This window comes from Lineus longissimus, chromosome 4 (genome assembly GCF_910592395.1).
Source record: "Lineus longissimus chromosome 4, tnLinLong1.2, whole genome shotgun sequence".
Lineage (NCBI taxonomy): Eukaryota > Metazoa > Nemertea > Pilidiophora > Heteronemertea > Lineidae > Lineus > Lineus longissimus.
In genome coordinates, this window is record NC_088311.1 from 3260099 (window position 1) to 3277056 (window position 16958).

General features: G+C 42.9%; 2 protein-coding genes across 3 annotated transcripts; one reads left to right on the top strand and one right to left on the bottom strand.

The window, feature by feature from the left end:
• Positions 1-2997: 2997 nt before the first annotated feature.
• Positions 2998-7411, top strand: LOC135486441 (citramalyl-CoA lyase, mitochondrial-like). The gene is made up of 7 exons (XM_064769225.1): positions 2998-3225; positions 4567-4793; positions 5096-5284; positions 5821-6016; positions 6220-6333; positions 6644-6822; positions 7136-7411. Exons 2-7 carry the CDS (start codon positions 4575-4577, stop codon positions 7232-7234), a joined length of 996 nt encoding a protein of 331 aa, XP_064625295.1. The 5' UTR covers positions 2998-3225; positions 4567-4574; the 3' UTR covers positions 7235-7411.
• Positions 7412-8728: 1317 nt separating this feature from the next.
• On the bottom strand, positions 8729-16270 carry LOC135486343 (S-adenosylmethionine decarboxylase proenzyme-like). Of its 2 annotated transcripts, XM_064769059.1 has the most exons (11): positions 15811-16270; positions 14599-14728; positions 13951-14037; positions 13593-13716; positions 13038-13112; positions 12515-12542; positions 12072-12169; positions 11530-11610; positions 11159-11251; positions 10778-10933; positions 8729-10412 (listed from the first exon to the last, which is right to left on the bottom strand). In XM_064769059.1, the coding sequence occupies exons 2-11, from the start codon at positions 14721-14723 to the stop codon at positions 10212-10214; spliced, it is 1068 nt and encodes a 355-aa protein (XP_064625129.1). In that variant the 5' UTR covers positions 14724-14728; positions 15811-16270; the 3' UTR covers positions 8729-10211. The 2 variants fall into 2 exon arrangements, with proteins under 2 accessions (XP_064625129.1, XP_064625130.1); XM_064769060.1 differs by lacking the exon at positions 14599-14728 and having other exon boundaries at positions 15926-16270.
• Positions 16271-16958: the final 688 nt, after the last annotated feature.

A 16958-nucleotide genomic window follows, 5' to 3' on the forward strand; every position in this document is an offset into this window, starting at 1 on the left:
TACTGACAACCCAAAACTTGAGCTGTAAATGAGTCTGGCGCCTGGGGATAAACATAATGATTCATGAAAACCTCCTTAGTTTTCCAACGTCCAATCTGCATTGCTGTCTCGGGTGCAACCCCTGTCTGCACCGCAAGAGTGGCCCCAGTGGGCCGGAAGGATTTGGCCGAAAAACCCAAATGGCCAAGCCCTGCCAATTCGATGGCCTCCTGAAGAATACGACTAATGGTATCTCCTGAAATTGCCTTATAAGGGCGCGTCAAGGACAGAAACAATGCCCTGTTATCCCCAAACCGTGCACAATAGAAAGACGGATAACGCAATGCAGGCCGAATCAGCCAGGATTGATTCGGCCTGGTTGTGACTTCCTCATCTCTCTCATCATGTTGTCAACACGGTGGAGCAGCCAGGACTGATTCGGCCTGGCTGTGACTTCCTCATCTCTCTCACCATGTTGACAACTTAGCAGAGCAGCCAAGACTGATTTGGCCTGGCTGTGACTGTCTCATCTCTCTCACCATAATTATTGTCAACACGGTGGAGCAGCCAGAACTGATTCGGCCTGGCTGTGACTGTCTCTTCTCTCTCGCCATATTAACAACTAGACAGTGCGGCGAAGAATGATGTGGCCTGGCTGTGACTGTCTCATCACTCGCATCATGTTGTCAGTACGGTGGAGCAGCCAGGATTGATTCGGCCTGGCTGTGACTTCCTCACCTCTCTCATCATGTTGTCAGCACGCTGGAGCAGCCAGGATTGATTCGGCCTGGCTGTGACTTCCTCATCTCTCTCATCATGTTGTAAACACGGTGGAGCAGCCAGGACTGATTCGGCCTGGCTGTGACTGCCTCATCTCTCTCACCATGTTGACAACTTAGCAGAGCAGCCAAGACTGATTTGGCCTGGCTGTGACTGTCTCATCTCTCTGAAGAATACGACTAATGGTATCTCCTGAAATTGCCTTATAAGGGCGCGTCAAGGACAGAAACAATGCCCTGTTATCCCCAAACCGTGCACAATAGAAAGACGGATAACGCAATGCAGGCCGAATCAGCCAGGATTGATTCGGCCTGGTTGTGACTTCCTCATCTCTCTCATCATGTTGTCAACACGGTGGAGCAGCCAGGACTGATTCGGCCTGGCTGTGACTTCCTCATCTCTCTCACCATGTTGACAACTTAGCAGAGCAGCCAAGACTGATTTGGCCTGGCTGTGACTGTCTCATCTCTCTCACCATAATTATTGTCAACACGGTGGAGCAGCCAGAACTGATTCGGCCTGGCTGTGACTGTCTCTTCTCTCTCGCCATATTAACAACTAGACAGTGCGGCGAAGAATGATGTGGCCTGGCTGTGACTGTCTCATCACTCGCATCATGTTGTCAGTACGGTGGAGCAGCCAGGATTGATTCGGCCTGGCTGTGACTTCCTCACCTCTCTCATCATGTTGTCAGCACGCTGGAGCAGCCAGGATTGATTCGGCCTGGCTGTGACTTCCTCATCTCTCTCATCATGTTGTAAACACGGTGGAGCAGCCAGGACTGATTCGGCCTGGCTGTGACTGCCTCATCTCTCTCACCATGTTGACAACTTGGCAGAGCAGCCAAGACTGATTTGGCCTGGCTGTGACTGTCTCATCTCTCTCACCATAATTATTGTCAACACGGTGGAGCAGCCAGAACTGATCCGGCCTGGCTCTGACTGTCTCATCTCCCTCGCCTTATTAACAACTAGGCAGTGCGGCGAAGATTGATGCGGCCTGGCTGTGACTGTCTCATCACTCGCATCATGTTGTCAACACGGTGGAGCAGCCAGGACTGATTTGGCCTGGTTGTGACTTCCTCATCTCTCTCATCATGTTGTCAACACGGTGGAGCAGCCAGGACTGATTCGGCCTGGCTGTGACTTCCTCATCTCTCTCACCATGTTGACAACTTGGCAGAGCAGCCAAGACTTATTTTGCCTGGCTGTGACTGTCTCATCTCTCTCATCATGTTGTCAGCACGATGGAGGAGCCAGGACTGCAAGCTCTCGTGGCATCCGATATGCCACTAGAGCTTGCACTTACATAATAGTGTAAAACTAAAATTTATATAATATATATATATGTATATAAAACCGTCATCGGATGCGCATCCGATATGCCACGAGATCCTTCACCGTCAATTCCCTTACCGTCTTCGGATCCGATATGCCACGAGATCCTTCACCGTCAATTCCCTTACCGTCTTCGGATGCGCATCCGATATGCCACGAGATCCTTTACCGTCAATTTCTTTACCGTCATCGGATGCGCATCCGATATGCCACGAGATCCTTCACCGTCAATTCCCTTACCGTCTTCGGATCCGATATGCCACGAGATCCTTCACCGTCAATTCCCTTACCGTCTTCGGATGCGCATCCGATATGCCACGAGATCCTTTACCGTCAATTTCTTTACCGTCATCGGATGCGCATCCGATATGCCACGAGATCCTTTACCGTCAATTCCCTTACCGTCTTCGGATCCGATATGCCACGAGATCCTTCACCGTCAATTCCCTTACCGTCTTCGGATGCGCATCCGATATGCCACGAGATCCTTTACCGTCAATTTCTTTACCGTCATCGGATGCGCATCCGATATGCCACGAGATTTTTTGTAACTTAACCGTCAATTCCTATACGGTCATGGATGCCACGAGCTTTGTTGTCGTTGTAAAGATTTCGGGGATACGACCAATGCATGCGAGCACCGTCGGCGGAACCCCAAACCGCCCTCTCGATCTATCCGTAAGGACAAGCCACTCTCGTGACCGTCACGGTTACGGACTCCGGACCTCCAGACTTTAGAGACCGAGCTTTTCTTTACCTTACAATTACTGTATACTCGGCGCCTCACTTATATGTGGTTTTTTTCACATACATTGTTCTCGTGGTTTACGGAAAAGTAGGCCTAAAATGTTATAGTGTCTAAAAACAATATTCAGTTAATGGAATTACACTTTTTTCCATTACTGCTTGCTTGATATTGCCCTAACAACTTTTTCATGAATCAATTTTGAGCATTATGTTTACAACGTAGTTATTATAGCACGAAATATGAGTCTAAAATGCCAAATACTTGCAACTATTATGTTAATCACTGAAATCTTAGTGTACTAATTGCTCGCTATAAGCTAGGTTATTGCGCCCCTAAACCAACGTACTGACAACGCTACCTCCCCGGGACTCAAACTCTAACGTGAGTTAATTGTAATCTTACTCTCTATATACCAAAGTGATTTACCTAGGAATACAGTTGCACTTCACCTGAAAACTAATGATGTGTTGATGAGTTCAATGAATCCTTCGATTCCTTTGGTTTTCTTGGGGAACTGACGTCCGACAATCAATGACCCGTTGACGTGTACCTGCAATACGCCATTGCCGTAGTGTGTAAACAGATCTATTTTTGGACGAAACTCAGCCCCTCACAAACGATTTCACCAGTGATGACACTGCCACTGCTGTCCGCTGCCGGCCGCTGCTGGATCAACCCCCTCGCCCCCCCCCCCATCATCAGATTCAGAGGCCTGGCCCAGCCCTGTGATTTAGCCAAATTCAATATGATTCTTTTCTACTGTGATCATGATGTTATTGTTAAGGCCCTTGTGCCATGCAGCATATTCTGTAGCACCGGTACACAACTTATGTTAAACCGCGACGTCTGCTTCAATTCAAATTGCATATGACGCACAAAAAATAACTCATATGGTGGTGTCATTTTGGGCAGTAAACATCCCCTTCTCGAAAGTAACTCAAATAAAGAAAACAAGAACCTGTTGATGGACAACGCTATTTAATAGACACCCTGCGAAAATAAATTTCGGCCATTTTGAAACGACCCTTTTCACAGGCAATGTTTGCTTACCATCGCATACATGGCATGATAAAAGTAAAAGCTCGTTCAAGCAATTAACTTAAAGTCGTCCATGCCTTTCAATGTTCATGATATTTTGAATGCTTTTGGTGATGATTTCATTTAAAACATCATGGTAAACTTACGCTGCCTGTGAAAGATGGCCGAAATTTATTTTCGCATAGGCCTACGGTCAATTGCAATTGTCCTTTTATTTGTAAACTACAATACATATAAATGTTACTATTTATTATGAATTTGATCACTTAGTAGGCCTAGGGCCTATGTAGTTTTTTTGTGTCCGAAAATACTACCACTGTCTAGTAGGCCTACTGCTACTTCTATAGTAGTAGTATAGTAGTACAGTAGACGGACAGTACCATAAAAAGGCGGGCCCACTATCATCCACTTAAGAATAACGTACTAACACTTATCATGACAAAGCGTCGACAGCCAGTGTCATGTTGAGTCATGAGTGTACTCGTATCATACTGTAAGACTGAGGGACAGAGAGACTAGTTGTGAGTGTCATGCCTGTATTCTGCACTTAAAATGCTAGCAATGCCTAAACATGTAAAATACGAGCTTTGCATTTTGGCATTGCTAAATTGTCTTTTCCCTGGGAGTCGCTCCAAGGCCTACTAGTGTTACCTTATGCATGAAATTTGTGTCAATTGCTTTCAGAATGAATAATGATTGGTAGCATTCTTTTGCGGCCTCTCCTGCAGGCTTCAAAATGGATGGCCGCTTCCAGAAACACGAGCAGAGTTATCAGGCACAGACACTCAAACCCTCGTCGTTCATTTATGTACGTTCCTGCTTGTCAGGACAAGATGATTAGAAAGGCTGCAGCCATGGACGTTGACTGTATTGTGATGGACTGCGAGGATGCTGTAGCACTGAATAGAAAGGTACATGATAGTCTCAAGGAAGTAATTAAAGCAAACTAGCAAGTAGCAAACTACATCCTTGTTTGAAATTAAGAGGCCTTTGAACCATCATCCCTGCAGCAGTTGTTTTCTAAATACTCTGCCTCTTCATGGTGAACCATTAGGGAACTTCCCTACAGTTTGTTACAGCATGTAGGCCAAGTGACCAATGGTGTCACTCTGGACAATTGCCTCCAGTGTCCCAAACACTTTAATGTTGTCTTGGCCCCTTTTCGGACACCTTATGTTGATATCCTTACATGCCCCATCATTCAATATTCTAGGAAGAGGCCAGATCTCTTGCAGCCAAGGCATTGGATGAGTTTGATTTTGGGCGGTCTGAATTCTCTGTTCGTGTGAATTCTATTGGAAGTGGGTTGGCAGAGGCAGACCTTGATACCGTCCTTCACGCAAAGAGGTTACCTAACATGATAAACCTTCCAAAGGTCCAGAAGGAAGAAGATGTGATGTGGGTAAGTTTCACAATTTATGCTATTGTCTCTAAGTTTGAGGTACCGGATACAAGTAGTGTCTGAATCTATGACTGTCTGAAGTTATGCGACAATCTATGACTGTTGGAGGTAATGTGACTATCTATGAGTTGACTACATGTAGTACTTTAGGAGGGGGTATGTGACAATCTACGACTGTTTGAGGTACAAGATTGTAGCGTCACAGTCAATGTTACAAATGTTTGTGATGTCACAGGCTAAATCAGGTGATGTTGTTACTACAGTCCTTGACTGTTGGTGGTCATTTTGTGGTCTGTGATTGTTCGCAGGGAAGTATTGTCACAGTTGGACTGTTGGTAGTTGTGTCTCAATCTATATTTTTGTTTAGTATCATAATTCATAGCTATTGGAGGTAGAGTTGTGACAATGTCTTCACTCTGGAGTGATACAGGCAACTTTGAACAACATTTAGATTGTCATGTGCATTTTCCAATATGGTGTTTGCATATCTGTTTATCAATTTGAAGGAGAAGTAGATTAATAGGCTTCTCTTTTAGCTTTCAGATCAGCTTAAAAAGAGACTTGGGCAGCACCAGCTCTCGAAGAAGGTGTCTCTAACCCTCACGATTGAGAGTCCTCTTGGTTTAGTGAACATGAAAGACATCTGTAAAAAGGGTCTAGAATTGAGTGAGAATGCTCCCTTCCAACTTGAGGGGGTTATTTTTGGTTATGACGACTTCTCAGCTGAAGTAGGTAGGTAACATTTTGATTCTCACCACGCTGAGCTGAAAATAATAGGAAATTTAGTCCTGGTGTGCGTGCCTTTGTGCTGACTAAAACCCCTGTCTCTGTGGTCACAATTCCTGTGTGCCTTACTACTGAAGCCCCTTCCCCCTGCTAAATACGACCCTGTACTACAGCAGATTTCTTTACACTCTAGTCTTCCTACACTTCAGGTGTTGAGAGAACCCTCGAAGTGTCTGAATCATTGGTAGCCCGCCAGATGATGGTGATCATCGCCAAAGCATACGGTCTCCAGACAATAGATGTGGTCTTCACAGAATTCAAAGGTGAGAATGTCATCCTTCTTCTGGATGCTCAGATGGTGAAGATGAGATGAGGAAGTCAAGAAGTTTGTAAAATCTGATCCTATTCCTTGTCCCCAAGTGTTTGATCCTAGATTCTGGCTCTGGATGGCCAAAGACATATCCCTGCAGGCTGTCAAGTTTATACATCTTGTTTGTCTCTGCTCATCAGTCATTGGCTAGGCTTTGCGAGGTCATAGGTCACTCGCGCTAATTCCAAATTGATGCAGGAGATGCAGATGATGTCTCTATGGTTTGCAACTTTTACAACAAATAGTTCTATGTTTTTTTTCAGATCTTATGGGATTAAGGAAACAGTGCGTGGAGGCGGCCAAGATGGGCTACACTGGGAAGCAAGTGATTCATCCATCTCAGGTTTCAGTGGTTCAAGAATGCTTCTCGCCAAGCAAAGAACGGGTCCAGTGGGCCACCAAACTGATGGCAGCCTTTCAGGAACATCAACAATCTGGAAAGGTATTTATTTTGATTTTACTACTGATCCATTTGCCATGCCTTGTACAGAGAAAATTCACATTTGTGCAAAACACAGAATTCTAGGTTATTTTGATATAGGCCTACTCTTCATAGATGGCAGTACCGTTGGGAATTAGCACCGGGAAAAGAGAAGTCATCCAGTCACCAGAGGACATGGACAAGTGATTGTGATTGCCTTCCTTGTGCTTTGAAGGATGTGTGCTTTGTGCCTGGAACTTTGAGCTGATCCCTGCAGGATGATTACTTCCCGAGTCTCCGACCAAGTGAATAATTTGTTCTTGTGCTGTTTCAGGGTGCATTCACATTTCAAGGAAAAATGGTCGACATGCCAGTTTTTCTCCAAGCTCAGAGCATTGTGCAACTGAAGGAATTCATCGAGGGAAAAACGTGAGGCTATATATGTGCTAGAGGATTTCTTAAATAGTGCGCTTCTAAGGCTTATCGTGTGGTACTACTTGTAAAGAACAGCTGGTGGTAGCTATATTTTCCAGCGTTAGTTAGGCTTGTGTCGTTAACGTGAACCGAGACGTAATACATGTTATTGATTTCTATAAAGGCTTTTTACAGAAATATCTTGCCTTCTTTTTCAATTTCAATACCCATGCCGGCATGCAGCCATTGGGGCATCCTGAGGAAGTCAGGGGTTAATGTTCGCTTCTCCGGCACTGCGCACAAACCCCAAGTAGCCAGTGCAGAAGTAAGTCGCCCAATCAGAGCGTCGCTTACATTTGAGTCTAGGAATTTCAAAAATGATATCCAAACTCGCATTAATTCTCCAGCGCAGTGGATAGTAGTGATAGTAGTCCTGCACTATGCTTGAATGTTATCGCTGCTTTGGAGAATGACTCGCATTTGATCAAGCCGACAACGAGAGAGCAGTGCCTCCTTCGAGGTGCGCACTGCAACCTCGATTCTAAGAGATCTGAGTGCGGTTTTCATTCTTACAAATCATAGAACTAGAACCGAGATTGATAGTCTAATCTAGGTGCCGACTTAAAAGTGATGTATGCCTGTACTTCACCAAATGAGTGCGAATGTCTCCGGGGTTTGTGTGCAGGGCAGGAGAGGTGAACATTGACCCGATTTCATCAGGATGGCATTGGGGTACGGACACTTGACAAGTCTTTGCAGATGGGGCAGTGAGGCGTGTACACTCGAGTTCCCATCGAACGCAACATTGCATTGTCATCTTCATCAACAGCAGTCAACAACTGCAGTCGACTTCGAACACATAAAGGGCCAACAGAGCCAGCGAACAGACCTAGTAAATGACGTGAATTCGAGGTTGTGACACGTGATTGGTTTGTCATGTCCGTTTCACTGTGTTGGTTATTATTAGCTCAGCTGACTTTCACTTCCCTCCAAGGGACGATGTCACAACCTACTCAACACCAGCTTGAGCATGTGCCAACCACAAGTTGTGATATTGTCCCTAGCAACCTGTTTGCAGCATGGTGAACAGAGAGGGCTACTTGTTTAGTATGTGCATTCCAGGGGGTCAAGATTAAATTTCACCTTCGACATTGCGACAGCTAGGCCATAATCACCAGTTGTGACATTGTCCCCGTGGTATACCACGGTAAAGGTAATTGTACCGGTACACAGGAGACTGTGCCCCCTTGCAGAGTCAGTTCGCCACTACCTCATTCTTTCGACATTGCCAGTGTCCATCAGCAACTCCGATGACCTGCCTTATTGATAAACAGTAGTTGGAATGAACTTGTAACAGCTCTCCTTCTCCTTGTTGGTAGAAAGGCAGTTGGCATGGCAGCAAATCAACTGACTGGTTCCGAGCTACCAATAACTACCCAGCAATCATAATGTGAATACCTTGACCATTAGGCCATGGGGACCATGAACAAGGCAAGGGAGAGGAGAACAAAACTTATTTTTTTTATGTTATGTTTATTGCAACTAAATATTCTAGTCATGAACGTGGCGGTTGACAGCAGGTCATACTGCAATAGTAAGCAGCTTTTTTGGCATGGATATTTTTGTGGAAAATCACCAATGCACAATGAGCACCGGTCCAGTGGGAATTGTATTCGTGGTCAAATCCGAAAAAATTACCCTGCAATCAACTGTCAACATCTATAGTGCAAGATACACAAACCGTTACAGAGCGTGCAAAAGACATTGTGCCTTCACCATCCCAGTATAACTGCATAACACCTGAAGCCGAGAAAAACCAGAGAAATCACAACCAAGATGTGGAAATATTCGATATCAGAGTTGCCAACCTGCTGGAATGAAAACCCAGGAGGTCAAACACAAAGCATAGGTTTATTCAATATCAGAGTTGCCAACCTGCTAGAATGAAGTCTCGGGTGGTCATCTCCAACTTATTCCGAGAATTTAGTTGTGTATTTATTACATAACTTCCTATTTTGGAGCTCTCACTGCCAGCAAGATAACAACTTCATATCATGATCAGCAAAGAGCCATACTACACTGAAATTCACACAGAGGCAGTATGAAGTCAGACAAGTATCCCCAAATGGCCAGTTGTCATCAAAACAAGTTATTTTCCCTGGACACTCGCCGATTCGTCCTGAATCCTGACTGCTCTCTTGCTATAACCTGCGTCATTTCTGAAAAATAGGTTTTGGCAAAAGAGCGCACATCTGCACATGTCCATGATGATTGCAATGATGAGACTTCAAATTTCTCAGTCAATAGGTCCTACACCAGTGTCTTCAGGGGGTTGATGCCTTATTTGGCTACAACTGGCTAAAACAGCAACAACACACTGCTTGAGGATCCTTGCTTGACTGAGGTGAAGAAGCAGTGCACCAAGTACAGTCAGGCATTTCCAAAAATATCTAATTTATTTACCTTTCTGAAGTATATATCTTAAGTTCCTCACCTATATTTATCACAGATAGAAAGCAACCTTTTCACAGAGGTGACAGTCTAAAACGCTGAATATCAGCCACTTTTGAATGGAACCATTCGAATCAAAATGGAAACATTTGAATCAAAATCACAGTAATCACAGTCTATCAAACCTTTCGTGTTTTATAGCATACCGGTACATGAAAAAAAATTCTTTGTCAATTTTATGCCGATAAGGCTTCTGATGCAAAAATCGTTAAAAATGTTAAATATATTAACTTCTCCTTATATTTCCAGTGAAGTCATATCAACTACCGTAAACCAACTTCACAGATTTTCAGATTTTGTTAGAATACAGATCAATTAGAAGCTACCACTACAAGAAAAGCATTCCTTGATAACATCCATGTCCAAAAGTATAAAGATTGCGACAGATTTAACAGAATAACTGGAAAATAGCAAATAGTGAAACAGTTTATATTCCCAAAGCTGTAATCTTGGAGATAAGATTTCATAACTCATAATTTCATAATTCAATCAACAATTTTATGAGGCTTCTTCCATTGAACCAAAGCTGGTTCAGTGTCCGATGGGGTTCTGAACCTTGGTTTCATGAAGTGAGCATACAATAAATCGTAGTTGCGGAATTTGCTGTGTTGCCAGTCTTGATTACAGTAGCCTGGGACGGGGTTGTCAACCTTGAACGCATTCAGAGAATCACTTGCTCTCGAGGCCTGAATTAGAAGATTTAAAAATTGCTGATAATTTAACAACTTTTGAGAGGTTTTCCTCTGCATCCTCACAAATGCTATTGACAAATAATTCTTGACAGGCTCTGGCTAAATGTGCAAAAGTTTTTCAAATTAATCATTAGAATGTATTGATTCCTCACACTTTAACTTGACCCCCCATTTTTTTCCATCTGCGTTGGCTGGAGTCCTCAATCTTTCGTGGTTTAGGCTTTTGGTAGAGATAGCTCGAAAGTTTAGAGAAAACCTTGTCCAAGGATAGGTTACTTTGTACTTTCTTTATACTTCATAATTTCACACTAAGAAGAGAGCACTGAGAGTAACGGACCAGCTTACAGTACAAGGCTTACCTTGTTTGCAAACAGCGTAACCAAGAATTTCCCGGGCCTAAAGCAGTCGAGCACATGCTCGATCATCACCTTGAAGTCGTCCTGGGGCACGTTCGTCTCGAAACTCACATAGGAGCAGTTCGGCTGGGGAGTGACATGGATAGTAAAGTAGTGGTCCTAAAATTTAAAAAGCAAGAAAAAGTTCATTAACAACTGGTATCGAGACTGAATTTAAAATAGGTCAGTGAATGCGCACAGTTAAGCTGTATGCTTTGTCATTGAGAAGATCTTCAGGTAAATTCTGACGCTGCTCTTCGACCTTTGTCAACATCCCAACTTTCCTCTTATCTTTAAAAACCCTTAGCAGAAGCACAATAAGTATAGGAACAGATCAAAACTTACATCCTCCAGGAGGCCATTGCAAGAATATCCATACGGGTCAAACAGATACGCATCAATTACTGATCCTGGTACAAGTTTAGATATGCCCGATTTCTGAAATGAATAATGAGACATTTTAAGTCCGTAGCTCCTCTTCCACACTGTGATTCTGTAAACCACAAAGTTTTTACGAGTATTTTGCTTTCGTGAATGACCTCAATTCGCCAAAATAAACCATGTCAGGACCAAAAAATACATCTAATGTCAGTGGCTTCATTTACTAATCAGCTACATTTCTGGATGCACAAGACCAATATCTAGAGTTTGTTACCATCTGTAGTGACACGTAACAAATGCCCACGAAGACTGCAAGTTGGAAGAAATGGACCTACCTCAGTACACTCCTCCCCCGTCTTGCAGCACTTCATAGAGAAGACCTCCATCACGGCAGGGTCTAAATCAGTCATCAGTAGGTGAGGAAAGTCAAGGAAATCAACCGAACAGAGCAAGCTCGCTACATGTCAGACCATGGCTATGTTTGCAAGTCATGTGCTCTTTCATTCTGCCACACAGCCTTACCTGATTACCTTGGAAGATAACCATAAAAATAACTTTGGAAGTTCATATGACTTATATTCATCTACCTCAAGAAAAAAACAACCCCGAGGAATTTTTTTCGTCACTCTTCCCATTTTCATCCCTTTTCTCTGTGGAATTTTTTTCGTCACTCTTCCCATTTTCATCCCTTTTCTCTGTATGTGACAAGGGCCTTCTTTTACCAGAGGAAGTAACATATTCCACCTTCACATCACTGTTTGATGAAATGAAACACGATGGAGATTATTGACTTGGTCTTTTTGTGGAAGCTCAAGAAACAGTTATCGAAAAAGCATGGAAGAAAGCTGTACACCTTTGAATGTTTACAAAAGGATATCTCTAAAGTCTGGTCTGGCTCCATCACTCCGAGTGTATCAATCGTGTAAAAATACCAACACTCTCCATTCAATCGACCAAGGGCATATGCAGCGCCATCTGGAATAGCAGGAGAAATGACAGGACGGAACAAATGGCCAAGGATAACTTCAAATTACAAGCTAATCAAGATTATACATGATAATTCCACTACAGCATTGTGAATAACTGCATCATGGACAACTTGTAATTACAAACTACAGTCCTCTTTAAACAAAGTGAACCAAGCAAGTGAGTTCGATGATGGCTGTGCAAATAAAGTAACTATTATAGAATTCAAAGTGCAAAGTTTAAAATCATACATAAATGTTCATGTATGTGGGCCTCAACATCCTGATGAACACACATTCATGTACATGAGGCCTCAACATCTTGATGTACACACAACATGCACAATGAACTTACTTTCAAACGATTCGTCCAAATGACAAACCTGAAATTCGAGGCATAAAGTGATAAAGATACTATCAAGTATAGATTAATCCATACTTGATACTATCAATACAAGTTATAGCAGACAAGGCTGGGTTCAAAAGAGACCGCAGCCATTGCATCAGAGCACCCTGAACAAAAACCTTTAAAAGTTATAACGAGGCAAATTTGCTCATTATTGATTGGCTATTCTTTTTGACAGCAGTGTTCGCATTGACAAGTGTATATTCAATAAGTAAACACCTCTTGAAATTTGTCTAACAAGTCCTTGAGAATCGGCAGATGGTCTCTATTATCAATTATTTTGCATAACATAGCAATAATAACCAGTCTTTATTTCATTCACAACACGTCACAGATGGTATGTATATGAAAATTAGTCAGGTAACAGATGAGGGCGGTGATTACATCTCAAGTACATGAAGGTGAAATGTAAATTCCCACTGTATTAATTGAAGGATTGTAATTGGTAATCACTTATTCCCTAGTGACTCACCTCATCGTCAAAGGTCTGATGGATGTTGTGCTGAAGCTCTGGTTTCATGAAATTCTTTCGCGAATAAAACAGGTCCTGGAAGACAAAGCAATAGCAATACATGACAATATATTACGTGAAACTACAACTGAGTGTGTTGTAACAGCCGATTTAAAAACTGTTGCCGATTCGGTCAAAATAAGACTATGTGCATGAGGAAAATGTATTTTGAAATACATGTATAAGTAAACGTCTCACGATTCCACATTTTGAGGCAGCTGGTTGCTTTAACAAGTCAGCTGATTCGCAGGGATAGATTTTAACCAAGGCATGAAGGCCTGGTGACCACCTAAAGTAGCCTCATGCCCTCAGATTTCTCTTTGATTAGGTCACATTTTTTACAGATGACCTTAAAATAGGTCCCCCAAATTTCTAGCCCTGGATTAAATCCGGACAAACAAGAACTGCAGGTCTATGTGTGTGTAGTGTGTATTCCTGGTAACTGAGTGATAACATAATGAAGTCCTTCCAATGGCATGCATGGGATGATGCCCTCAAGGGTTTTAAGGATCTTACCATGACTTCAAAGCCACATTTCTCGGTGGCTTCCAACAGCAGTGGTTTGATGGACTTCAATAACGTAGTGCTGCCGCACGTCTTCAGGATGAAACGGTTCTTTGAAACAAACATGCTGCTTTCACTGAAACAACGAGACAAGATGATATTCTTGATGTTGTAGTTGTACAAGCTGAGAGTCAGCTACAAAAACAGAAGCTTTTTTCCATCAATCTTTTTTATTCCAAGGAAAATCAAAAATTGCCAATTTACATGTAGTGAGTACTTAAATTTCAAAGAGAAAAAACCCAATTGAGGATTTACGAAGATTAATACACATGCACATGTATAATACATGTATATAATGAAATTGACTTACCTGAGGATGTATGCATCCATTCCACCAAGGGACTTTTTAGCCAGGATGACACACTGGACATTTGCAAGGAGTTGATCCCAGAAAGGCCTAGAACATGAAACATCATAACTGATTGAACACAGAAAATCTGAGATGACTTGAATTTTAATTGGCAAATTGCGCCTTACAAATGAAGAAAGTACACACACGATTTTTGAGTTGCAGCTACCCCTGTCGCTGCGGGTGACATGCATAGCACATCATGTACATGGTCCCATCTAAAATACAATTTTTCCAGCACCTGGTCGCACCCTCTCTAAACACACTTATCCTGATAGTATAGATGGCGACATTTTCGAATAGCAAATAGTTTTGACCGTTCAGTTAGAAGTTAGCTCCACTGTTTATAATTGGTATCGACTGTCGTCAGCAAACGGCGACGCTGGCCGAAAAATGGCTGCCGCAGTGAAACTGAAGGGTTAAATTTGACGGTTAAAACTTACAATCCCCGATCGGAAATGACGTAGTTTGATCGCATTCAACTATAAATCCATTGAACAGTGGTGCTTTTTTAGTCAACCGATGACCTTTTTTTGGGGTGTGATCGGGGATTGTAAACTCGTTCCAATTTGACCTTTGACAAGATTGCAGCCAGAAATCTACACACACCTTTCAATTGCCCGCAAATCTGCTCCTTCATCATCGCAATTTGTAAACCAGACCTCCAACAGCTTCTCTGTTCCCTCAAAAAAAAGGTGACCATTGGACGCCAAGCTGTTTGCTGCAGTCGCCATGCTTGTTAAGACCCCCTTTAGGAGGGGCTCTTAAGATACACGTGTGTGCGGGAGTATACAATGTAAATGAAGTGAAATAAAGAGAGTAAATATTGTATATCCAACAAACAATTTTTTTTGGTAAATTTCTGAATTAACTCCGTTGAGTTTACCGATTTCTCCGCGATCTTCCGGTGGTGGTTGCTATCCCATTGGTTGAAATTAATTTAAATTAATTTAAATCTTCATGGGAATTCGCTACATCATATGCCTAAGAAATTGGCCAATTATATTAATATTTTTATTAGACAAATATCCGTCCTAAATAATGACAGAAAAGTGTGGTTAATTTCAATTTTGTGTCGACATGATCGAGGTCACGTGACATAAAAACAAAACAATCGCACACACCCGTCCAAAAAAGGCACTTTAAGAAAAACAAATACGTTTTTCCAGCTTAAAACCACACTGACGACTAAGTTATATTGGTCTTCTGCCCAAATCTGAAGTATCAAAATGAATCACAAACTAGAACTAGCTCTATTTAGCAAAAGTTGCGTGAAAAATTCGGGTGAGCGACGTACATTCTGTACCCTAGCGGCCAATAATTACACTACTTTCAGCCGTCTGCTCCGGTCTCGTTAGGGAGTTTTTCCCAAATGTACGCGATGATGACGTGCCCCATTAACAGGACGTAACATCTATTTTAAAATGCGTTTCGAAAGTGAATGCATGAGGACAACCCATTTGTGTCGTATATCACTGGAAACGCCCGATTCCCGTGAATAAGGTCAATCACAATGTATTACATTACCAAAACAAAAATGTGTCGGAAGGAACTATATGGATGGTCCCATCGCACCCCCCCCCCCCTCCAGCAGTATGACACAGAAGGGCTAGTTGACTGTCCACCGGGGGGGGGGGTTAGGGGGGAGCTTCCCCCCAACGCACTGGTAAAAACCTATGTCGACGGAGGGGGGTTTGGGGGGTGTCCCCCCATTGTAACAGCTGTAGTTGTTAGAGCTTGCACTTAACATATGCTCGTAGGGGGGTTCGGGGGAGCTCCCCCGACCTAAAGGGGGGCTCACTAAGTTCTTGACTTTACATATTATTTGATGTTCTTGCACAAGTGACAAGTAGTGTATTAAAAAGTCAGGTTACAACTATTAAATGAAGTTATCCGTCGTATATTCCAATCTTAAAATACCAGTATTCTTGCTTACTAGCTTCAAATACCAGGTGCAATTAAACGAATGTGGGTGCACGACTGGCCGATTATGGAGGTCGTTCCAAATCGCGATAGTTCCGCTTGTCTGGTCAACTGATCCGGGTGTGCTTGCAGAAAACCATGGACATAACAGACATTGCCGAGGGTTCCAATTCAGATGGGCAGAGCTTCATTGACGAAGGTCTCACCGCAGAAAGTTCGCTATCAAAATAATGCATAAACAATAAATATCAGCTGGAATATTTAGATGTAATGATATTTCTGTAGAAAAAGTCGGAAAATGCGAATTCAGTGAGGAGTTTCAACGCTCATGACGCTCCAGACTGCCAGACATGCCAGATGGCGGCAACGGCGGAGGATTTCATGGGTACCCGGATTTCATTTGGTTATTGTCGTTTCATTTTACTGTTCATTTTGACACACTCGGTGCAAGCCGCAGATGTCTCCAGCTGTCTTCGGCACTTTCCAGCGAGAGGTTGGTTGGCTGTTTGAATTGGTCCCCATTCTCTGGCCTGTTTTGAAGTTTTAACTTCTAAAGAACCGGGGGGGGGGGGGGGTCGGTCAGACTCAACCAAGCTGGAGATGTACATCAATGAATTCTTGACTGCATGCAGGGCAGTCTTCCCCCAATAATTGGAGTTGCAAACCAACCTCTGCTGCATTAATTAATCTTTACTAAAGTAGTAAAAGCACAATATTGGCACTCACAAAAAAGGTGGAATCTTGTAGATTTTGAAACAAAACTACCAAACTTGCGATTTAGCGCTGTTGGCGGATAGCGGTAGCCTATTATATAGCCTCGATCTGCTGAGCTGTACTTCCAAGTATTGGTCGATGTTGGCGGGCTGACGATACTCAACGTTACACCCATATATGCCCTAGAGTCCAATTTTGGTCTGCTGCAAGGGTACAGGCTACCTTCTGCCGGCACCTACCTGCATAAATAGTCCGCGATGACAATATTACATGGCAGATATTAAGAGTTCAAGCTATAGCTTATATCTTGGATATTAGTTTATCTTTTGAAG

Coding starts and splice junctions, on each gene's coding strand:
- LOC135486343 (XM_064769059.1), bottom strand. CDS start 14,723: ATGGCGACTGCAGCAAACAGCTTGGCGTCCAATGGTCACCTTTTTTTT. Junction 14,038..14,598: donor GATTTGCGGGCAATTGAAAG/GTGTGTGTAGAT, acceptor TTCATGTTCTAG/GCCTTTCTGGGATCAACTCC. Junction 10,413..10,777: donor TTACGCTGTTTGCAAACAAG/GTAAGCCTTGTA, acceptor CTTCTAATTCAG/GCCTCGAGAGCAAGTGATTC.
- LOC135486441 (XM_064769225.1), top strand. CDS start 4,575: ATGATTGGTAGCATTCTTTTGCGGCCTCTCCTGCAGGCTTCAAAATGG. Junction 6,334..6,643: donor GGTCTTCACAGAATTCAAAG/GTGAGAATGTCA, acceptor GTTTTTTTTCAG/ATCTTATGGGATTAAGGAAA. Junction 6,823..7,135: donor AACATCAACAATCTGGAAAG/GTATTTATTTTG, acceptor GTGCTGTTTCAG/GGTGCATTCACATTTCAAGG.